The sequence below is a fragment of the Kryptolebias marmoratus genome, linkage group LG14 (genome assembly GCF_001649575.2).
Source record: "Kryptolebias marmoratus isolate JLee-2015 linkage group LG14, ASM164957v2, whole genome shotgun sequence".
NCBI classification, from domain to species: Eukaryota; Metazoa; Chordata; class Actinopteri; order Cyprinodontiformes; family Rivulidae; genus Kryptolebias; species Kryptolebias marmoratus.
This window is the reverse complement of record NC_051443.1, coordinates 16,042,918-16,067,441: the sequence shown is the minus strand read 5'-3', so window position 1 is coordinate 16,067,441 and position 24,524 is coordinate 16,042,918. Positions and strand designations below refer to the sequence as shown.

At 42.0% G+C, this 24,524-nt stretch overlaps 2 protein-coding genes across 2 annotated transcripts; one reads left to right on the top strand and one right to left on the bottom strand.

Annotated features, from left to right (window-relative positions):
* Window positions 1-10: 10 nt before the first annotated feature.
* LOC108231082 (endoplasmic reticulum metallopeptidase 1) lies at window positions 11-16,086 on the bottom strand. Its single transcript, XM_017407932.3, has 15 exons — window positions 15,698-16,086; window positions 13,294-13,598; window positions 11,468-11,595; window positions 11,264-11,369; window positions 10,227-10,373; window positions 10,045-10,137; window positions 7,449-7,661; window positions 7,106-7,326; window positions 6,612-6,786; window positions 5,985-6,175; window positions 5,709-5,861; window positions 5,278-5,480; window positions 5,071-5,186; window positions 4,829-4,992; window positions 11-3,925 (listed from the first exon to the last, which is right to left on the bottom strand). The coding sequence occupies exons 1-15, from the start codon at window positions 15,973-15,975 to the stop codon at window positions 3,749-3,751; spliced, it is 2,670 nt and encodes an 889-aa protein (XP_017263421.1). The 5' UTR covers window positions 15,976-16,086; the 3' UTR covers window positions 11-3,748.
* Window positions 16,087-17,042: 956 nt separating this feature from the next.
* oaz1b (ornithine decarboxylase antizyme 1b) lies at window positions 17,043-20,600 on the top strand. Its single transcript, XM_017407481.3, is given in 6 exon segments — window positions 17,043-17,242; window positions 18,800-18,851; window positions 18,853-18,939; window positions 19,031-19,203; window positions 19,345-19,430; window positions 19,557-20,600. Coding segments are annotated over 6 exon segments (654 nt in total). The 5' UTR covers window positions 17,043-17,117; the 3' UTR covers window positions 19,688-20,600.
* The last annotated feature ends 3,924 nt before the right edge of the window (window positions 20,601-24,524 follow it).

Genomic DNA, 24,524 nt, shown 5'->3' with positions numbered 1-24,524 from the left:
ATGACAAAAGTTGAGAAAATGGTCATCTTAATTTAATTTCCAGAAACAAATGAGAGATGGTTTAGGTAACATATAAACAGTAGGAGGACATTTTTCAACATGAGGACATCACAGTGTGTCCCAGAAAAAAAAAATAAAACTGTCCTAACTCGACATGAACACTAAATCCTGTTATTGTTGAACTGTTAAATGTTATGAAGAGGGAAAAAAAAAAAAGCTACATCCAGGTGAGTTTGTGCTGAACGCAGAAAACCACACAGTTCAGTGCTCGGTCAGTTTTGTATTAATACATTATTTCTGTTGTCAGCTTTACACGGAGCTCTCCGGCAGCTTTAGTTTAAACCGTGCAAGCGCAAACAACGTGTGACGTAGACCCAGGTTCGCGGCGGCGCCTCCAGTTAGCCCACGTTTCCTTTCGGCCGCAGACATCGACCCTGCAACATCTCAGAGCGCTCAGCTGTTCAACGCAGTGAACAAGTTAATGAACCCACTCATAGAAAACTATCCCCTCACAGTATTTCTTTTTTTTTTTTTTTTTAAACAGACTGCATACGAACTGAAATGCTTAAACGGCTGCGGTGACGGGCGTGAATGTCAGTAATTGACTTTTAATGATCATCTTCGAACCGTTCTTATGATTGTACGACGTGCAGCTTTAAGACTGAGCTGTAGAGTTCAAATCTAACAACAGTGAGCCAGCTGTCGAGCACGGCAGTGGTAGCATCATTGTAGACATTGTACATACACAAGGACTACCTCCGAATTCTTTCATTTCACCTCAAATCAACAGGTTTGAAATCTGGACTCAAGTGGGCCTTCCAATCATTTCAACCCTGGAATAAAAACGGTTCAAATCGATCATTAAAAGAAACAAACTGTCATGACATTCATGCTCACGATGAATAGATGAAAGAAAAACCTTCTGACTCCCAACTGTATGCACTGTCAGTGTGATTAGTTTAAAAATGAGTCCAGCCGGCGTCACCTTTTAAAATCAGGCGCTCTGAAAACGTCAAACCAAAGAACAGAATCGAGGCACTTCTGCCGCTCTGACCGAGAGGAGAAAACTTGTTGGAGTCGGAACTCGTGACCCGTTATGTCGCTCCAAAGTCAAATCTACAGTCTGACACGCCGCTAACATCTGCTACCGGGGCGCTAAAACGGAATATACAAACCAGCACACAGATGTTTGACCCGGTTCCCATCCGACGTGTAAACCGCCTGAACCAAGGACGCGATAACAAAACATCACTTCACCTTCCAGTCGTCTCAACAGCAGATTTAAACGTGATAGTTTGGTTTGTTTAAGTCGGTGTGAGGCCAGAACAGCGTTCACTCACCGAGGAACACCTGCTGCGGTCAGAAGCGGCAGAAAAGCTTCAACACGGAGGACAGATGTGTCTTTCAGCACACACCTAAACTACAACACTAAAAGCGGCACTTTAAGATCAGCGAGACGTCTGCGTCCGCAGCGGTAAGCCCCTGCGAGCAGCGCTTTAAGGCCTCCTCTCGTGTCACGCTTTGCTTGGTTGTGTTATTTTTTGTGCGCAGCTGAAGCCAAACGAGGACCGTGGATTGCGACGCAAGCTCCAACCGCGTGAACGTGTTCAAATCAATCTGAAAACAGAGGTAGGAAGCAGTCCAACACGCCGAAGTAGCTTGGAAAATAATCTGTCCGATAAATATTAACTCTCTAACGGTAAAAATCAGCCAAGGAGCTTGAAGAAGCGTCGTCTTGGTGTTGAACACTAATGTTTGAGCACGGCGGAGGTAGTGGTGCTGAAATAAAACAAGAAAGAACAACCGGGACGTGTTTTGTTCACCAAGATGAAAAAAATAAAAAAGGAATTCCACATAACATGAGAGGAAATGCAGAAAGATTTGCAAAAAAAAAAAAGTAGAAATTTACACTAAAGGCTCTTTTTCAGCAGCACCAAGCATCGTTTTATATTCTCACACACACTGGAGGGGTTGGGTTTTTCAAACTATTTGCATATAACCGTTAATGTGAGCAACTTATTTTATTAGTAATCCTAAAAAAACGATTTTAATAGGTGACAAAAAAAACAACAACAACGGAAAGCTGAGCAAACCCAGCAACCAAACCATGTTCTGATGAAAGGTGAATCTTTACGGCAGAGAAACCTGCAGAGAATTTGGAACGTAAAGGAAATTATTTATCAAGTTTAACCGTTTTTTTTTAATATATATTAACGTGTTCATTCGGGAGTGTTTTACATACGGAACGTAGATTTACAGGCGCAAAAACAAAAGCTATTTCTGTCTTTCAAAATAAAAGCCCACACAATTTCAAACACTGAAAATATCTGGTATTTTTCTGAGTTTTGTGGGTATTTGTGCACTTTAAAAGAACACCTATAGTTCATTCATTAGGCCTTTAAGCCTAATTTAAAAATAAAAAAAGAAACAATCCATTACAAAAATGCAATCTGGTGCATCACTAATGTAAAAGTTTAAACGTATAAGAACGTACAAGAGGTTTATATTTGCAGTAAAAAAAGCTAAAATGTAAGAAGTGGATTTTCCATCTTTACTCTAATAGTCAACCTGTTAAAATGAACCCAATTCTTCTGAGTTAGAGGTGTTTAAAACGTGTTTTTACATATTTGAATTTGGCATTAAACAATTTGATGAATGAGTTTTCCACAAATTAAACAAATCATAGTAAAATAAACAAGATAATGTACATTTGTGGTGTTTTATAATAACTAAAATAAAATCTAAACTTTTTAAACGTTTCATAAGTTTTTTTTCCTGCTGTCTCTCAGATTTTAACTATAAAAAGTACCTACTAAATCATTTTAAGATGGCTACAATACTTGATATTTGTTCACCTAAAAGATTCACTTTTCATCAACAAAATTAAGTTGAACAAATATATATATATATATATATATATATATATATATATGAAGCAAAAATTAAGCCACTGGTGTTGTTGTAGTCAAGTTTTTTAAAAACGATTCAGATTACAGTAAGATCAAATGTAATAAGAGTCACTTCAGTGGGAAATAAACAGCTTCAGTCTGTGTCGAGGACGTTCCATTCAGGGAAGAAATTTAAATGACAGGAATGTCATTTTTTTCCTAAAATTTAAATAAAAGAGTGAATTTTTAAAAAAATTCAGCTAGCTGTTTTTGTTTAACAAGCCTGATTATCTGCGTCTGCGCACCACAGTTTGGGCAGATGTTAACATTCCTTATTTCAAACACACCTTGCTTCGCGGTTATCTCGTTAGCTGACGCGAAACCCATTTCCTAACGGTGCAAGTGCATCAAAAAGGTGTTCGCTTCGAGTTAGAACGAGGGTCAGTTTGTTACTACGCCTACAGGTGCAGCTGGGGGCGGTGTTATCGCTGCAGAGGAGGCCAGAGGCACAAGAAGTCTGATGACGTCCCGAACAGTTTGCTGGTTTAACAAAAACAAAAACGGGTTAATTGTTCGAGAGGAGTGCCAGCAGAGGAGAGGAGGAAAGAGGGAGGAAGTGAGTGAAATGGAGAGTGGAAAGTAAAGGCACATATGAGTATCAAAAGATAAAACCTTAAACTCCTTTGTTTCACTAAGTCAGTAGTGAGCACGAGGCTTGTGGTGGCCTGAGCGCCGCTCCTGCTCAGGTAGCTGCTCCTGACACAGTGGTGGAGGTCTCTGAGGCCGGCGGGGAGACGGAGCGCCAGTGTTAGTGTGGGGTTCCTGCGGCGGCTGCCCTCGGGCTCTCCTCTGCGGCGTCCTCAGTACCGGTACATGTCATAGGTACTGACCCAGGAGGAGGGAAACGCCCACGTGGGGAAGCGGCGGAGGATTTCCTCCAGCTGAGCAGTCCGGCTGTCTTTGCCGAAGAAATAGTGGGTAGATATAGCAACTGAGATCATCCCTTCGGGGCCGGATGGGGCCGGTTCTGCGGGAGGCTAACAGATGGAGAGTGAAACGACGAACAGTTAAAACATTAAAGAACTGGAACCTGCCTGGGTATAGAGCAGAAAACCAGGCCTTCAAATGTGCGACACCAACACATGTTACTGAGGACAAGAAGGTCCCATAAAGACTGAGGCTCTGAGTAACATAAAAAAACAGTCTTCTGCTGAAAGTTGCTTGAGCTGAATGATACAAAGCTTCTGTATTTATGTTGCTATGTTCATGTTCAGAGGTCAAGTCTGTTCCCCCAAAATGTTTTGTGATCGGACATCGATTGCCCACGCTGTATTCAGAAACACTCAGAGGCCTGTGGGTGAGCAACAACCAGGACGTCAGCGGGTCTGCTGAGGTTTCCGTAAAAATGCCCAATTTGTTCAGACAGTTAAACTCTATTATTGTGTTGACATTAACACAGTTTGGAGCCATTTGAGTTGTATTTTTATAAAGCCGTCTCTTGATAAGCCTGACTTGCAATATTAGAGAAATAAAGGCGCACACAGTGGTGTCCAATCCAGCTGTTCGGTTGTTCCCTTTTCAGGGTTTGCCACAGCGAGTCATCCAACTGATTACAGACTGACACTGTCAGGTAGGTTTGAAGGGTGTTCACTAACATTTACGAACAGGTTCCTAAAAGAAAACTGTGACGCTGTGAATTTGCAGCTCGTTTAACGGGACTAATGAGAGAAACTGAATTAAAATGAAAATGTACAAAGTTATATAAATATTTTCTTTACACCCCACACTTAAGGCCATTTTTCCACAACATTACCTTCTCTCAGCCTTTGAGAAAAAAGAAGGCTGAATAATTTACAGAAATTAAAAAAAAAAAAAAAAAACAGCCCAAACATGAAATGTTAATGAGATCAAACAGTTCAGAACGTCTCTTTAGACATTACCTGGATTTCAAACCAGAAGGTCCACGTGTGGTCGTTGTAGCCGTGGGAATAGAAGATAAAATATTCCCCGTTCAAGTCAAGCTGAGGCGTCCCGTCGCCGAAGGACCAAGTGGACAGGCTGGCCCCTCGGTGAGGCATCAGATACAGAGACATGTGGCTCGGTCCTGCACAAGACAGAGGGGACAGCTTTCCCTTTGATGCACATAAACAGAATATATTTGATCCTTCAGGGTCCGTGTTACCTTTCACCCTGAAGGTCATTTTGACGGTCCCCCATCTCGTCGCCTCTTTGGACACGAGGCTGAACTCCACAGGAGAGCTCGGAGACACTCCTGAAGCAGGGAGGTACCAGTTCTTCCTACAAACACACACAGAGAGTCAAATTTAGAGCCGAAAAAAAAAAAAAAAAAAAAAACACGAACCGCGTGCTGCACGTCCGCAGCCCTGACCTGCTGAGGAACTTCACGGGCAGGAACCAGGGGTAACCACAGAAGGGTCGGTCCTCCCTGCAGCGCGTCCGGATGCTGTCGTTGATCTCGGGGACGTGTGGCGTGATGTGCTGTACGCTCGTGAAGTCAAAGCTGTTTATCCACAGACCAGAGTCCCGGCTCTCCACCTGGCCCTGAAGATTGTGGAAGGTCCGAGTCGTATGCTGCGGACACGTTAGCAGACAGTTTCACTTTTAATATGCTTGTTGTATTCAGATAAAACCATTTGTCTCCTGTTCTTTGTGTCTGGTTGCTCAGTCAGAGACACTTTTTACCTATTTTACACAATGAGCCATACAGGAAACGTGAATAAATATTTAGCTCTTCAGCGCACTAAAAAAAAACAAAAAGTGTAGTTAATAAATCTGTGTGTGTGTGTTGTGACTTTGGACCTGCAGGAAAACTCTCTTTGGCCGGGGGCTCTGTGGATTCCCTGAATATGGAAAGAAGAGGCCGCCGGACACCAGCAGGAACATGACCACGAAAACCGAACCCAGGCCAGCCAGGATCCACTTCGTGCTCCTCACCAAGTAGATGAAATGCAGCTGAGATGGATAAAAAATAAAATAAAACATTAAAACTGAAATAAATATTAGGAGTAGAACAAATTTAAGCGATAAGTAAGAAAAATAATGAGGTACAGAGCTAAATTTTGGGTGAAAATTTACCAGAAAGGAGGAGAGGAAGATGGTTGCCAGGGTGACCAGAGAGGCCATCACCACTTCGGGGGGGATTTCTGTCCCACTGCGGCCCATGATGGGGGTGAAAATCTCAAACACCACCCAGATCAGGAACATGAAGTGGACATACGGTAGCGTGAGCCCCGACAGGTACAGCAGGCTGTATTTCAGAGATGCTCCTGAGGAAAAAATACATTTTATCATCAGGAATCTTATAACTACGTCTGCTTGATGAAGAAACTACGCAGCTTTTGTACATTGTTACACTATAATTAGACCATTTTAGCATTTATCTACTATTTACTAATTTAACTTTTAACTACCGTTTTGCTGCCTTTAGCTTTGCTAATTTTAGCTGAAACCGAACTTTAATAATTCAGTTTTGCTTCCTCAACAAATTTCAGAAAAGCCATTCAGCACTCATGATGCATTTTTGGAAAAAAAAATGCTCATTTTTCCCATAAATTAGCAGGAAAAATGAACGTGATCTCTCAGTGGAAACTTATCTAAACACTATAAGTGTCACATTGTTGCATTTAGGAACAGGTCAACAGTGAATCACTGTGAATGTAAACACAGTGACTGAACGAGGCTGAAATGATGTGGCATGTTTACCTCTGTGTTTGAACTCTTTGGTCAGCAGCAGTCTGGTGATCAGGGAGAAAGCCACCATCAGCATGGGCACGTAGGCCGAACACAGACCCCGATCGGTCAGCCACACCAGGCTGGAGCACCACAGCAGCAAGCTCACGTCAAAGTACAGATCACCCAGCTCCACCAGACGTACACCCTGACACAAAAACACACACAAACATCTGAGCGCCCACATAAATCAGCCTGGACCTTTCTTACAGCTGCAGATTTATTACTGAAAGTGGAGCCTGGGGGTGATTTTATGACCACATTATTTGAAAATATTTAAATAATCACACACTGTCACACCTGCTGACCTTCTGAACTCTTTACTAAAAGAGTCAGGGATATTTCAGGTGTCGTAACCACACTGGAACACCTGTAGAACATCTAGAACAGGACCGTGGTGCAGGATATTGCGTCTGTTACAAAGCTTCATTGATTAAAAGCTTTTGGAAATGCAAAACCTCCCTCACCCCGTAGTACAGGTTTTTGGCCAGCGTGTGGATGAGGATAATTTTTCCGGTGGCCGCGGCTCCGTACAGGCAGATGGCCGCATAGAAGTGAGTGTACCAAAACATGGAGCGTCCCAGCAGAGTGATGAGCAGAGCGACAATCAGCACGGAGAGCAAGGTGACGAACCAGCTCAGCACCGCCACGCCGGTGGCACAGGCCAGGTCCCGGACGTAGCGCCCACCTTAGATGGATACAGGGGAATGATAAATGAAGCAAACCAGACGCCGAGTCGCACAGAGATGAACACACAACCTCCACAGGAAGTTACGTGACTTACATCCTCAACAGGAAATGGAGCCCTACCTCCACGGCCAGGCAGCAAGGCCTTCTTAACCAGATACAGGAAGGTGGCTGCCGCCACCATGTAGTTGAGGATGGTGCCCACGCGGGCGGGATAGGCCACGACGACCACTCCCAGCAGATCAAAAAACACCATGTTGCCGTGGCGATACTCCGCCGAGTCGGCCAGCGTTTCCGACATGAGCAGGTGCTTCAAAACAGCCAGGATGTTGTCACCTGGAGACGGGAAGTGAGCACAGATTCAGCCTACAGAAAAGTACACAAAGCAATGAAAACAGAACAACTAGCTGGTTTGAGAACTTGTGTGGTTTTGTTTTCCACCACTCGTAACTCAGAGAGGAAGTCAACGGCTTTTTTGACTAAATGTGAAAGTGTTAACTCTGTGTCATATGACAGCTGACATCCTACGCAGCAGACAGCTTGATGTTAACCTATTAGCCTTTAAATCTTCCATTTGAAAAGACTCATTCTGTAAATCAAACCTGCTGAACCAAACACATTTCTGTGTCAGACTACGGTCTGACAGACTACGGTCTGACACAGAAATGCTACCAAAATCTACAACACAGCGGCGAAATCCACCATCCGGTTCTTCTAATAATCCCATCATTCTCCATAAACCACAGCTATGCCTTCATACTCACATACTAGATTTATTCCATGACAGGACTGTATGTAACAGAGCATAATCATCTGAAAAACTAAACTGGTCTGACATTTAATATATCCCACTAGTCTCTCTTTCATGCAAACATCTTATACAATCTTTTAAAGCGGGTTGATCGATGGTTTTCTGGACTTTCTGACGGTCTTTCAAAGTTTGTCTTTGGCTTTTCGCTGCTTTCTGTCCAGCCCCTGTTTTTTTTTTTTTTTTTATAGAAGTGCGTTTTGTTTCTTTGTTAGGCCGCTGAACTTTGACCTATAAATCATTCAGGCATAAAAAGGCTCCTAAACCCAACGGATGAACCAGTTTTGTGTCGACACAAAACAAAAGACTCAGCGGAGAATCGATTCTAATTGGGTTCTTCAGGCGCTTTCTTACTAGCATCTTGTCACAAAGACAAAAATTTATTCTCTTTTCCTTAATAAATCAATAAAAAACACCAAAGAGAAGACAGTTTTACAGAAATAAAACAGTATTTTAGCACCAACAAGGTGCTTCCCTTGCTGAAAGCTTCACATCCAGAATATGATCAGCTGACAGATGATGCATCTCTTAGTTCCTGTCAGTTTTGTTTTCTGTTTCTCAACAACATGACATTCAGGTGATGTTCACCCGCTTCTTCTTTTGTCCTCCACTTGTTTACTTTCCTCAATTTTTAAATGCACAAACTGCATAATGTTCTGTCAAAAACGGCAAAAAAGCAGCCACAGAACCACAGAAAGCTCTTAAAAATATTGTTCAACGCCTCTTTAAAAAGATGACAAGAAAGTCTGGCTCTGTTGACGCAAAATACAAAGAAATTAGGAGTCATTTTAAACATTTGTACAGCACAGAACATGAGTAAAGAGTAAAAAAATAGCTTGTGAAAGAGCATGTTTGCGTCTGTGAGTGAGACAGTAGTGGTAAAAGACGTGGTCCAAAACTCATATGAAGGTAGGTTTAGATCTGGCCTCTCTAATATTACACAACAGCCGCACATCGGTTGAGTAATCCAACTGGCTACAATCACAAAGTTCAGTAAAAACTCTTGTTACATCAGTAGGAAGTGGCTGAGTGTGCGCTGCTGCAGCTGAAGCGCCGCTTTTTTGTGTCGCCCCGATGTCTCCGCAGTCGAAACACAAAGCTCGATTGTTCTTCCGCCTCGCAGGACACGGAGAGTAAACAACTGAGAGTGTAACACCTACTCGCTCATTTAGATTTCACTCGGCCACAGCTTCCCTTTCTCTTTAAAAAACTATTTGTTTTTCTTTTTTAAAAAAAGAGCTCTTTTCACTCACAGCTGCACAGCCCAGTGAGATGCTTTTATAGACTTCAGAGAAATTGGTGCAAAACGATTTTAACAGAATTGAAATGACAAAAAGCAGGGCACGTTTTGCATCTCGTTCCGCTTTTTTTATAAACTGACAGATTTTAAATCTCATCACAGGCCCGTGGTGCATCCTCGTCTCGTGAACCGCGTCCTAATCTGCACCTTACAACGCCGTTCTGCCTCCTTCTCAGACTAAAAATACACCTCTTCCTCCCTCCCAAAATCTCACTTTCCCTCTGTAATAATTCATGCCCTTCACGGCGAGCCGCCGCGTGCAGAGGGGTGAGGGAGGGAGGGAGGGAGGGAGGGAGGAAGGCGTCCAGAAGCTGCTGAGGGAGATCGGAAAGATGCCAGCTGTCTTGGGTTTTTAAGTGCTGAGTGACTGGAATTTCTGCTAAGTAAAGACGAACACTTCGATTCAGTTTATTCAGCAGCAGCAAAGCGCAAAGTAAATGAGAACGGTCTGTTGCCGGTGCGTGTTTTTGTGTCTCGGAGAACGAGATGAGAGCGCTGACAACTCTGAAACAGTATATTAATCACAACAAGCTGGTGCTGCAGTGACAACAATAACTGTCTAATCTATCTACGTGTTCGTGTCTGAATGCAGGTGAGATCAGTTTTTATACCAGCTCTCTGAATCGAGTCCGTCAGGATCCTGTTCGCTGTGTCGTACTTGGTGTGGTAGATGAAACCATTTTCAATGAACGCAAGATCAATGCCTGTTTTAAAAAAAGACAGACAGAATACAGTAATTCAAACACAAAGAGTAGATTTTGTTTGGATTATTGGTTTTTTTAGTGGGTCTTACCCGGGATGTTACCAAAGTCTCTGTAAATGCGGAAGTCGGTGTCGGAGGGAATGACGCCGCTCTGAAACACCTCCTGACCCACCACAGAGGCGAAGGGGTGTTTGGCTGCGTGAACGTAGGCCTGGACCAGCCACGGGTTCTCTGGACCTTAGGGATTGAAAATAAGGAAAAAGGTGAAGGTGTACTTTCAGTGCCGTCCGGGAATCCAAGATCCCCTCCTTCCTCTGCTGATCGAGTTCTTCACCCGGCCCACTAAAAAGGCCCGGTCCAGATGGATCTGAACCATCTAAACCAGGGGTGTCAAACTCAATTACAATCTTGATTAATATTTATTTAAATAAATACATAAATTAGCCCTGGTTTTAGATGTAATATGTCAAATCATTCATATAGAAATATCAAATACCTTTTCCCAGTTTGATAGTAAATAGAGTTTAGAAGAAATATGTTTTAACGAACAAAGAAAAATAGATTAATCTGAAGAAGACATCATTAGGATTCTCCATTAAAACAGCTAAAAATCCATTAACAAAAATTCAATCATACAGCAAGTAACACTGACTTTGAAACAAGAAGAAAATACTAAAAATGACAATATACACTGAAGCAGACACCAATATGTTTTCTTCGCTGCAACTTAATCAACAAGAGTTTGATTTGTCCCATTTGATGTGCAACAGGTGTTTTAAATCAAATATCTGGTTTTTATAAGCTTTTAAAACCAAAACTGCAATAAAAGTGTCAATTTTTACAGCTGTTCATTGCTCCTGGCTTCTTGTGCTTCTTAATAAAGTCCAAAAACATTAAATGTTGGATGACGTCAAGCAGAAAGTCACTCGTTCCGACCTGCAGGAATGCTGTAAAACACTCTAGAGTGTTTCCAGGAATTCTCAAGATTTTCTGAACTTTACGAAAAGGAAAAACTGCAACACAGCTTCGGCAAGGTTTCTTATCTGTGGGAAATAAAAAACAAGACTGCACACACAGCTCAGAGTAAAAATTAAAAGGCGTTTTTAAAGCTGTGAATTGTACATCACCTGTCTGGAAAACGACCTCCTTGCCTCCAACGCCGGCAGCCTCCAAGTTAATAAAAGCGCGCACCTGCTGAGCCCAAGGATGCTGGGTGATGAATCCATGACTCGCCTGGAATTACGAGAGAAAACAAAACAGAGATTTAAGACAGGAAATTAGATGTAGAATAGTTGTACACCTTAAACTGTGCCGCGTGTCCATCGCTTCACCTGCAGGACATTCTCCTCTGCTCCGTTAAAGAGGAAGATCACACCGTGGCGAAGAGGAGTGGACTGGTTGGCCAGAGAATGGAGGACTTCCAGCATCACTGCACAGCTCACCGCGTCATCACTGGCGCCTGAAACCAGGAGACAGAAAGCACGTGTGTGGGCCTGGCATTAAAATAACGCCATTCTAGTTTACGCACCGGGCAACGGAGGGTCACTTACGAACCGAGGCGTGCAGGTTTCTGTCACCCAAAGCAGCGAAGTGACGCGAGATTTTAAAAAAACAAAGATGGTGAAAGCTGATAACTCTCGAGTCCCGAACACAATGAGAGTCAGCCCAAAGATTCAAACGCAGCAGCTTGGTTAAAATCTCAGCTCCCACTTACTGTGTGGAGGTGAGATCACAAATGAGCACGTGAACAGATCCACATGACCAGAAAGATTAGCTGAACTGGCCGCAAGGAGCACAATTTAATGAGAAGAAAGGGCAAAGAAAGGGAGAGAAAAAAAAACATCATGTGATTTGGCTTTGTGGAGCAAATGTATTAATGGAGCCAGGATATCGTTCCTGCTTCTGTCCCTGCCACTTATGGCAGCCATGTATCATCCCTCGCTCCAAAGAAGCTCCGCCAGAGCCTGTAAATTATCTCAGGTACACATACGTTACAGCTGTGTGGGCAAAAATATGCTCACAAGCAGGTACAGCCTCTTTTTTTATACCCTATTTTGTTTTTTTAAACCAATAAATGTTTTGAATTCCAGAATATCAAAAGCCTGGGTGCATATCTTTCTGATCCACACCTCTTGGATCCATTTTCTTTCACCAGTGAAGCTGTGCAAGAATATGCAAGAATGTAAGTGTGTGTGTGTGTGTGTGTGTGTGTGTGTGTGTGTGTGTGTGTGAGACCCTGGTAAAGCACTGTCTCGTGAACAGGCTCACAATGACAATTCTGCTCAACACTGAAACCACTAGAGAGGTTTCAAACTACTGTTTACAAAAAAATGAAGAAAAAAAAACAGTAAAATAAGAAGTTTAAAATCTGCTCAGAGACTGAACAAACATAAACAAACCTGCCTTGGCAGAAGAATGAAAAATATAATAAAATTTTCAAAGAACACACAACATAGATCATATTTGTGCAACAAACTTTCTAATAAAATGGAAATAAACAGTCACACTTGTCTCAGGTGTCTCAAACTGTTCTGTTTTTAGTTTCTGTCAGTTTTGGAACTCTGGGGCTGGATTTTGACACAGTGTTGGAACATCTGAGGCTACTAGTCTAAAAACCACACCAACCATAAATAATAATTATTACAAACAAAACAAGAGAAGCGCCAACGGCACAGAAAACGCCCGTCTGTCAGCAGAGAAACAAAGGGGCCGCCTGTGACCTTTGACCTCGTAACCTTAAAACCAGTAGGGATCACCCTCGACCCGGGAGGTGTCCAGCTGTGCAGTTTGACATTTCTGTGTTAAAAGGTATCAATTTAGAGCTTGGACAGGAAATATGTCCACAGACGGATGGCTCCATACTAAGACAGGTGATTAAAAACTATTTACAATTCAGTGAGACTGCAACTCAAAACTGCCTATTTGCTCACCATTTTGAGTCCCAAACTCGTCAAGAGCAGCATGCAGCGCAGTGAGATACTAGCCTTAGGTCATGTTTTCATGTTTGTCAGCAGGTGATGGCATGAAGACTCTGGTCTCAGTTTGGGTTGAAGATGTTTGACTAATGTTAGTCAAGCTCAGGTGTTTAACAGTTGTGTTTGTGTGACACTAACCCAACTACAGACCAGCTCAACGTGTCTGCGTGCAAGCGTTGTACCTGGGCTGTTCGCCACCGTGTCGAAGTGGCAGTTGGCGAGCATGAAATGCTCGCTGCCACCTTTGGGCTCCAGCTTGACGACGACGTTGGTGACACGGTCGTAGAAGCTCGTGAAGCCGCTCAGGAAGTCGATGGAGAACGACCCCGTGGGGCGCTGCACGTCCACCGCGAGCTGGTGAGGACCCGCGGCCGTCCTCGTCCGGATGCCCTCGATCTGCTCCAGCAGGTAACCCACCGTCAGGACCTCGTTCTCCTGGCTGCCCACCGGCCGGGGGCCGACGCTGGCGATCTGCTCCAGGTGCCGCCTGGATTGGGAGGCGAGGAGAGATTGAAAGAGAGGGAGGAAGAGAGGCAGCAAACAAGGTTCAAACACATTCCAGCACAAAGAAAATAAACACAGGGCTGACTTTGAGACTTTAAAGGTTAAACTAGAGTGGAGTATTTTCCTGGAAACATTAGTCGGGCTGAGACGGTTGCGGAGACACCCTTAGAGCGTTTGTGACAAAAACAACGTGATTAAAATCTCCTTTTTGCCTGGGTCAGAAAACATTTAGAGCTCACCAACGTTTTAGCCGTTTAAGCCAATCTGTCTGTATAAAAAATGGTTTGGGGCAAGTAAAAATATCTAGACACTATCGTTTCACGCCTACCTAGAAGCAGATCTGAAACTACTTGCAGAAAGTTTGAATTATCACCTCTGAAGTGTTAGGATTCGCAGGCGGGGGGAGGGTTGCTTTCAGTGGCAGTATGTTTGCGATTCGAACTGTGACAACAGGAAAACCTGTTCGGAATGTGGCAACGGAAGAAACGTCCTGGAAACTACAAAATACTCCTCGCTTCTGCGAGGAAAACAATCACCTGATCAGCGAGGAGAGAAAAGAGAGACAACGTCCTTGCAGAGACACAGATGTTCCCACAATAAAAACAAAAAGAAACGGTGCCCAAAAAGGCATCCCACACAAATAAATGGATCCAAAAAAGCTAATTTCATGTAAAACAAATCGAACTGAGCTTTAATGATGCACTGGACAAACCCAGTTAAAACAAACAAGACAGGACATTTACCTAAAATGTCCGTACGGGCAAAGATAATTGGATATTATCGACTTCTTTTTGTTGTTGCCTTGAAAAAAAGTGATGAAGGTGGTGTTCGCTCCGTCTGTTAAAGTAATGTTTTACCCTGTGCTGCCTCCTCTGCACATTCCTAAAGGAATCTGAAATGGCAAAGTTAATAATCCGATCAGAAGGGAATAAAAGTGTTAATAGGTCATCTAGACTGTGGGTGGTGAATCTACATCTGCTGCTGTTTCCGTCTAACAGAAAACAGTGCCGCTGTCCAACAGCCTTTAAGGGACCGACGCAACGTAAATCTGACTGTAAGCAAAGACGCTCAGAGCTTTAATCAGTCCGCATGCGGCACTCATTTCATGGAGCAACCGGCTAAATGACAGCAAATCCTGCAGCCCAGCACTTTTTAAAAGCTCAACCCCAGGTCTGCTGACCTCAGACTCAGCGCTATAATCCCTGCAACAGAAAACTGCACTGTGAAGCAACTTTTAATCTGAAAACAATAACCAAAAATTAGTTTTAATGTCCTAAAACTGACTATTTTCTTAAAATGAAACTCTAACAAATACAATGTTGATTTTTTTTTCCTTTTACAGTTTTTTGAAGCTCGGTATGGATTTATCTTGGCTTCTCAGAGTATATATGCTTGTTATTTTTTATTATTTCTCATTATTATTTAGTTCTCTATGCATTATAAAAGCATGTATGTGCTCATATTTGGTTTTACTACTTTAACTTAATAAAATAGGTCTAAATATGCAATGTGCACCTAAATAAATCATTTAAAACCCTTGACTTTTTATTGTAGTTGCTGAGCATTTGTTTTCTGAAGCATTTACACAAGTTTAACTTTTTATATGGTTTAGTGTTGTAAGTTTAGACATTAAAATAAACTAAAAGGTGCAGGTAATATTAGAAAATGGTAAAAAGAGGGTTTATAATAAATAAAGTTCAGCTAAACATGCTTAGTTAATTGAAAAAAAATGTATTTATTGTATTGTTTTTATTCAAGAAAAGTTGTTTTTAGTGGCTAAAAGTCTACTTTTTGAGTTTCTGACAGGTTTATTGTTTGAGATTGTGAATAAAAATGTATCTCGGGGTTATGTTTTAAAGGATTAGAGCAAATAATCAGGAATGAAGGCAGGAAGGATCATTAACCTTGCTCTAACACTTTTAAGAGTGTATAAACACCCGTCCTCTCCTCTGCAGGTGACTTCGGAGGTACAGGTGGAGGTGGGCCGGAAGTAAACGAGCAGCAGTTTCTAGGTGGGTCTGTTTGTTGTTGAGAAAAGGTTGAGAAAAGGTTAGCTCCGCGGCTAATAAGCAGGCAACTCACCTGGCTCTTTCTGCGCTGAACTCCCCGCTCGGTGTCCCGATGACGAGCTGCTGCAGCGACAGATGAACGAGTCCCCACAGCAGCAGCAGAAACACGGACACCAGGGAGGCTGCCAGCCCTTCCCGCAGCAAGTAGAGGCTCACCTCGGGCTTCCTCTTCGGGTCGCCGCTGTAGCCGTTGTCGCCGCACCGGTCCGGGGCTCCGTCGCTGCCATCCCGAGCGACGTAACGGGGCGGCCCCGGGGGTTTTATTCTCCTGATGGCCGTGTCGCTTTCCATCTTTTTTTGTTTCTTTTAATTTTTTTCTTTAAGTCGCCGCTACATCAGAGCCTATATAGTGATGAACGCGCTCTCTCCGCTGTGCCGTTTTCTCAGGAAGACCGACGGGTCGCGGCGAGGGACAAACTTAGTGAAGCGGGAGGGAGGGAGGGAGGACGAGCTGATTAACACCCTCCTGACTACCAGGAAAAAAAGGATTGTCCAATCACAGTTTTTATTTAATTTCACAATCTTTGTAAGGTACTAAAGCCTCACTCGTTCACATTTGTTATCATAAAAAATCCGAAAATGTCCTCTGTAGATAACAAAAGGAGTTAATTCAGTAATTAGGTGTATTCAAGTTTACAATTGTCCTCCACAGGGGACATCTACAAGTTCTTCTAGTTAAAAAAATGACAACACAACAAGCCATGCCAGACAAGACTGAGCACCAAAAACCCACCTAAAAGCTGTTAAATAAAAGAGGTAACAAAGCACCCCTACAGTGAAGCATGGTGGAAGTAGCATCATGCTGTGGGGTCTCGGACAGTCAGAACACCAACGCAGAGTCACGGTATGTTAATGATGATGTACACATATTTGTGTGATACAAAGGCTTGCTGGAATGCATGTCTGAATTAGAAGCAGTCGGAGAGCACAAACCTCACTGTGATTGATTTCACTAGTAATCTGACATTATTGTTGTTCTTCTAGCTGTGTATGTTTTACATTTTTTATTAAATATTTCTGTGCATGTACTTTCATGTATTTATAAATATTGTATTTTTGCTACTGCTGCAAAACACATTGCTTTGTGCATAAATTGTGTAATACAATTAAACTTGACTAATGTGCCTTAACAAAACAATAATGATCATTTTTTTCTGAAAACGGTTAGGTACTAACTGAAAATGAATTTAAAAAAAACATGACAAGAACAACTATGAAATGTCTCCAGAAAGCCTGAAGAATAGATTGCATTAAAGAAACTATAGGGCGATAATTTGCTTTTATTTTGAAGGCTTATGGAAGTAGTATTACGTCATTGTAGTCGCTTGACTCCGTCCTCTTCGTTTTAAGCAGCTCTCAGCTCGCCTAATGCTCATTGCCGAGCCTAGCATAGCAGAGAGAAGTCAGCCGGTCGTGTCTCTATCCGAGGCCGGATGGTAAAATCCAACCTCCAGCGGATCCTAAACAGTCATTGCTTTGCTCGCGAGAAAGAAGGAAAACAGCAACCCTTTACTACCATGGCGGATTTAAATAGTGGTATCTGTGACATGATTGGGAAGTAAGTAGAGGACGAAAGGAAGCTCACGTAGCTACGTGCTAACCGTGCCGTGGGGGAGGGGTGGCTAGGACGGCGCAGCTAGTTAGCGCAGAAATGCGGAAATGACACGGAAAATGCATTTAGTTATATAATTAATGTAAACTTCGTGTCACCTTTAGATTAAAGTCCTATTTGAAAACTGTAATTTTAGCTGGATAAATGTTAACTTTGTATCTCGACAGTCAAACGTAGCTCCGATAGCTAACGGTAGTTACCGACGTCGAACTTGTGTTGCGTCACGATCTGCGCTAGCAAGCATAGCAATTATCGGCAACAATAAATACGTTTTTTTTAGTAATTTACTATTTTGTTTTTTTTACTGTAATGACACTAGTTTAAGACAAAGATTCCAAGTAGAGTCATCGCGCTCAAGTTACTGTATATAGTCATTTAATCGACTTAGTCTAAAGTCAACAGCTTAATAACAGCGTACGACGAGTGACGTCTGGGTTATTTCCACGTCCTCGCTGGGGAAAAAAACACTGTGGGACCCTCAGTCTGCTCAGGTTATATAAAAAAGCGAGAGGGGGAGACTACATCGGACCGAAAAGAAAAGTCAAGATAGGGGATCCTGTTTTAGCCACTTTAAACTCGATGCGCGATCAATTATTACGCAACTGTAATTTTTTTCTTTACAGCAGCGAGATCGATTAACGGCACGCAGCGACGTTACGTCGCTCCGACGTCACTGTCTTCTATATATCGATCAACGCTCTTTTCTGATAAGATAAGATTTAGTGTTTAAAGTGGTATCATTGCCTGGGTCTGTAACTATAAAGCAAAGTCTGAAGATTAATTAGGCTCTGCTCTATATGTCAAGGTTTTTGAGGGGGGAAAAGTGCCTAATTTAAATAAAGAGACAGATTGGAAGTAGGGGTTGTCAGGTTAAATAATAAAAAAAAAAACAATATTACTTTAGATGGCAATGGTTGCAAGATAAGTTGTTTTAAAAATAGAAAAACTAAACAAGGGGAGAAAAAAATCCCCCAAATAACCAAGTTTATTTTACGCTTCTGAGTTGTGTGAATGATTTGCTATTTTTGGCGCTTAAGTTATGTGTGGCATTTGGATAAAATTGCAGTTTAAATGTTTAATTTTTACCGAACAAAGTACAGTTTTAGAAAAACAGCAAACCAAGTGAATATGAAGTGTTTTTTTTATCAGGTTTAATGTGGCTAGTATGGGAATTTAACAGCTTAATTTTAGCTAATCGCAATACTTTGATTCTCCTGTAGCTCTATAAAACTACTAAGCTCTTGCGATTTTTATAAAATAACCCTCTTTAAGTCGTTTTGTAGGTCTGAGTTAAATGTCTGACAGCTTTAATAGATATTGGAGTCTAAATTTATGCTTTTAGCGACATGTACTTGAGATTGTTTGCCTGTGAGGTGCAGAGACATTTAAAATGAAATCTTCTAAACATTTTGGAGGTTGTGGGTTCATTGTTGTAAAATTAGTTGTAAAACCACAGCTCGAGCAGCCGGTTTTAATCCTTTCTCCCCCTCCTATTTGTTTCAGCCTGTCCCTGCACTGTAGTAGTACCCGCGGCCCGGGGCCTCTGTGGTGCTCCTGATGCCCCTCTCCCACCCCTGAAGATCCCAGGTGGGCGAGGGAATGGCAAACGGGATCACGCTCCTTCATCTCAGCCGCTCTACACGGTACGTCAGCTGGCAGATGCTCCCAGATGTGTGTGAGCCGGTGTGTTTCTCTCTTAAATCTGTTGCATTTTTTTTTCTCTCTCTCTTCCAGGACCGAAAGCTGACAGTAACAGAGGAGCCCGCAGGGAACGGACGTCCTGGGATTCTCCACTTCCAAAGCCGCCCCACAGTTGCAAAAACGATACAGTGGGACGCTGTCCTGAGCAGCAACGCACTCTATGTGGAGATACCTCAGGACCCTCTTCCTGAAGGCAGCAAGGAGAGGTGGGTCCACGTGCTAGATGTTTTGTTAAAACATCTATAAATGTAAAGCAGAGCCTCGATGATGAGCCGAACATCGAGCCAAACCCTCTTGTGCTCGTTTCCCATTTTTCTGACCTAAGTTTCCGTCTGTTCTGCCTCCAGCTTTGCGGCTCTCCTGGAGTTCGCCGAAGAACACCTGAAAGTCGTTAGCGTGTTTGTCTGCTTTTACAAGAACAGAGATGATCGTGGTATGTGCTACTTATCTTCGTTTGTTGGGGGAAAACAAATCAGTATTTGGGTTAAGATGCAGCTGCTGCATTTATCACACCATTCCTGCCTCTTTATTTATTTATTATTTTTATTTTCCCCTTTAGCTAAACTGGTGCGTACCTTCAGTTTCCTGGGCTTTGAGATAGTGAAACCGGGCCATGCCCTCGTCCCACCTCGACCCGATGTTTTCTTCATGGCCTACACCTTCGACAGGGACTCCTCGGACGACGAGTAGCCCTCCGGACAGCTTCTCCACCGATTGATTATAGTTTTCCGCCTCCCATCGTATGTTTGTTTTTGTTTGGTTTAGTTTTCAAACCGTTCCAGCCTACCAACATCCACAGCAGCTGCCGTTGAATTCTGGCTTGTAGTTTTGCTCACCCTCTCCATGTTTTGTGTTGAAGGGAATATAAGTGTCTCATTTGTAGCATCTATATTTGCGTGTTAAACTGTTTCCACTGAAGATTTCTTGGCGTTGTCACCTAAAGAGGAGGGATTGTCCTGTTGAAGTTAAACATTATACATTTATATATTTTTCAGTAAAGTCAGTTATTTCCTTTTATGACATGTTTAAAGTGAGGAATTTTTTTTTTTTTCTTGAATGTACAAATTTAAAAATGTCGTCATCAGGTTTACACTCGGGTACTCCAGTTTTGTTTTTGTATTGGCTGAAAAGTGGTATTTAAATTTCAATATTTTCCTTCTGGGCTGAGTTACAAATTAGTGGGACCAGTTTTTGTCACGTTTCCACCCCTGTGTTAGTAATACTTTACGATGACTGGTACTTTCTAGGTGCAAACGATTTTATTTTAAAGATGGAGTTACAAGATGAGTGCTAATGCATGTGTTTGACGTAGATGGTTCAAGTTTAAAGATCTTCAGAGCGTAACGGTACTAAAGGATAGTGAGTAATCCAAAGTGCTTTTTGCTTCTTTCTGCCATGTGTACCTGACAATATTGTAGTTTTTTTTGTTTGTTTGTTTGTTTTGAAGATTGAAATTTAAAAAATGTGGCATTGTCGTTGAATTTTCATTGGATTAGCATTCCTTTAAACCTTTGTTTCTTCCATGATAGTACAGAATGTCATTCACCTGCATAGTGGTGCCTGTTGTGCTTCTGTGATAATAAAATAAAGAAAAAAGACTTCATGTACGTCTTTATCTTTTTTAAATCTACCATAGAAGCAGTTAATGAGTTTGTCCTAATAAATGAGTAGTTAGGATGTTCCAATACCAGGTGGTGCTACAGGACTGAAGAAAGAACAATTTTAGTGTAAAAATCTCAACTCTTAAGATGTTTCGGATTAAATATCAATGCTGCTGAGATTTATCGACATATTTAGAATATTCTAAACTCATCTTAAAATATTAAAAATGACATGTATTTGACAAATAAGGTCTCTTCTATGCAGTTTTTAATTTACTAAAAACATTTATTTCACTGAGTCTTGTAGAACTACAGGGCTAAAATTAAATTACAGTAAAACCTCAGACAAGTTCTAAACTAAAGATGGGGATTCAGTGAATATGAAACTGCACTCAGATGATGTGATCTAATTTAAACAGCAAACTATTTGTTCAAAGTTAAAGCAAAATCTGAAGCTGCAGGTTACACTTTTGTTTGTTTCCTTCAGAAACTATATAATTCCACAAAGTGACATCTGTAAGTAGGTGCTCATGGCCAAAAATACTATTATGGTGACTTTATTTCAAAATAAATTCTACAAAACAGGAAAACCGAAGAGTTAAAGGGCTCGTTATAAAAATAAGGTCTTGTAAATTGTGAGAAAAATGGGACAAAAAGGTTTTATTCTTGAATCCAAATATTTAATTGGTACATACCAAGTATTATTATGACATGTATAAAATTTCAGATCACAATATGTAGCGATGAATCTTCTCAGACCGGCGTGTGCTGCAACTGCTTGAGGTCGGCAACGTAAAAAGAAAAGGACTAGTGATTAAAAACTGATGGTAAGCAACTAAAATGGGCGGGAAAATTAAAAAAATAATAAAATAAAATTGCCGTACGGACATAGATAATAGTAAGCATTCTAGGAAAACTAAACATGCTTTTTTTTTTCTTTCTTTTTAAACTTTTATTTTTCTGGATAGAGTGCAACAAAAGTAAAGACGACACAGCACCGAAGCCAAGCGTCCACGAGACGTCTAAAAGTCGTTAGCACTGCAGAGGGAGCAAAGGTCACAGCGGAGGGGAGGAAAGGAAAGGAAAGAAAATAATCTCAACACGGAAATAATGCACATCACAGTTAGCTTCAAAAGACCATAGTAGCATTTGTACGTTTGCATGTTGTTGGTTTAAAAAGTTAAACGAAACTCCTGAATGAACAGAAACGAGGACATCACCACGAACAAACCAACAGCCTGCCGATGAACGGGGAGGGGAGGGGAGGGGAGGGAGGAGGAGTTTCGGGGACGAGGCGCGGCTCGGGGCGGTTTCCATCTCCGGCCCCCGCGTCACAAAACACAAAGAGACCGATGAAAACGCTTGGATTGACCCCACACCCACAGGGTACTTCATGTGACCTCTGCCCACGTCGCTTTTGGTTCCTATCAGACCTGCCAACCCAGGACATTTTAAAGTACCATACCAGCAGGTGGTCAAAATAGAAAACTACAAAATAATACAAAAAACCTTTTTTAGTTTTAAAAAAAACATATAGGTTCGACACGTAATAGATGCATCTCAGAGCAGCGACACGGAACATGTAATTAAAAAAAAGGGAAACAATGTGACTTAAATGGATGAATTTTTGAACTCTAAGAGGATTTTCTGTGTTGTAAAGTATTCCTACAGGGATCAAAAAGAAGCTAATAGGTTTTGAATAGTTCCCAAGTGCTTTTAGTCTAACAGAACAGTTAGATCGAATAAGTACAAAACAGTCTTTGTACCCAAAACAGGTAACTTTATGAAAGTCATAAAATGGTTCTGGGTTTTGTTTACGCCCGCTCGGAGGAGCCGGATCGCGCTGGTGTAGATCCCGCCATCCAGGAGGTTGGCGCCGTTTCGTTCTCTCAGCTCAAAACCTGGGGAGCGAGGAGTCCCGAGCTTTATGAACGGGGAGCTCGAAAGCTCGGAACGCCACGCTCTCCAGTTTGGGATTGAGAAATCCCCCCCCGGGAATGTCTTCAGCTTCAGAATACAGGTTTTGTTTTTTTTATGTTTTTTGGTTTGCATTGCATCCGAGGAAAAGTACACACCCAGTTTGTGTAAAAAGCTCGTTTGTCATTTCGGGTGGTGGACATAAAGAGATCTGATCATCTTTAACATTAATCCGAAACACAGACACGCAGGAAAACCTAACCTCCTCAGGCAGCCAGGCTCCAAATCCTCAGATTATACAGTTTAAAAGTAAATCACAACGCTTCTCTCGAACCTTTTTATAAACCAGTTAAGAACAATAACTAATCATCAACCCAAAAAATAGTTATTTTTTGTAATATTTACAGAATATTCACTTCAAAATAGATTTTTTTTTTATTATTTGTAGTGTTTTTTTGTTTGTTTTAAACAAGCAGAAACTATGTTTCAGTGGCGTTGAACCCCGGGTGATTTTGAAATTCTAGAAAGCTTTGAATTACTTACGCTTGTGGGAGAACCCCATCATTCCGCTTCAGACATCAAAACTACACTTTTCAAAGTGTATCAAGTCATCTTTTCACATTAGGTTTTAAGTTGTGCCCGTTTGGAGGGTCGACTGAACGAGCTAACGAGCTGAAACATTTAACAAACATTTAATTTGTCCTTATTTTGTGCTTTCCTGCAGCCCTTTTGGTCCCCTTTGCTCTGAAGCATCAGTTTTTAATGTTCAGTCTGTTCTCGGTGGGTTAAAATTGTGCCACAGAGAGGAAGTACCCAGTGTCTGCAGTTTCTGGAGAGGACTATGGGTTTTATAGTTTTATAGACTTTTTTTTTGTTGTTTTGTTTTGTTTTTACAAGCTATAAAACACACCAGAGGACAAGAGAAGTAACACAAAAGGGTCAAATGTCGTCGCTCACAAAAGAAAATGTGTAACTTTGCATAAATAGTGGTAATTGTTTCCAATAAAATGAACTCAAAACATGGCATTCCTTGAAGGAAGTTAAACTAAAGATCATCTTTTGATGAGAAATGATGGAGTTGTAACCATTTTGGTTAAACGCCGTGAGCCATCTCGTGAAACGTGGCGAGATGTCGCTCTCTGAGCATGCGCCGTGATAACTCTCAGCTACTACCACGTCACATTTTAGCTGAATATCTGCCATCGTTGTGTCGACTGATGCCAATCAGCTGAGGCGACCATCTTTAATTGGACTGACTCCACAGCTTGATGAGTTGGAGCTGTACATCCAACGATTAGTTTTTAAAGCTTCGTTAAAGTCCGTTCAGTGGTTCATGAGATATTTTTCTAACAGGCACACACACACACACACACACACACACACAGAGACAAGGGCAAACACATTATTGTCCACCTGTTCCTCTGGGCGGCAGGTGATAAAAACACCTCAACAACTCATTAAAACCGATCAGTTATTGAAAGTCCACGTATTTCTGTCTAACGAACATCACGTATCACGAGGAGTTCTGCACTTCTGCAGCATCCGTAAACCTCTGACGGTGGTGATTCACAAAGACGGGAAGCCAGCAGCGTTTTGCATGAAGCTCGTTCGCTGCGATCTAGGAGGGGCGGGAAGAAAAAAAAAAACGCCACCATTTTCTGGATCTAATGGGGAAAAGAATGTCAGCTGGCTTCCCCACAAACGGAGAATGGCGTCGCGGCGAACCGGTGGACATCTACAAGCGGGACGGTGGCAGGTGAATATTTGCAGAGCACAGCAGGAGCGAAGCATCCGCGCAGAAAGTCCTGCTCGATCGCGGTTGCTTGGTAACACCAGGGACGACTGCAACCTGCCCTTTTAAATGTCACTGAAAAGACAGGCAGGCAGCGCACCAAACACCGTTTTTTTGTTTTTTATAATCCTGCAGGCGAATTAATATTCCTGACCAATGAAGGAAAATCTCAGAACTTAGTTGTCTAATGTTGGAGGAAAGCGTGGTGAAAGCTTGA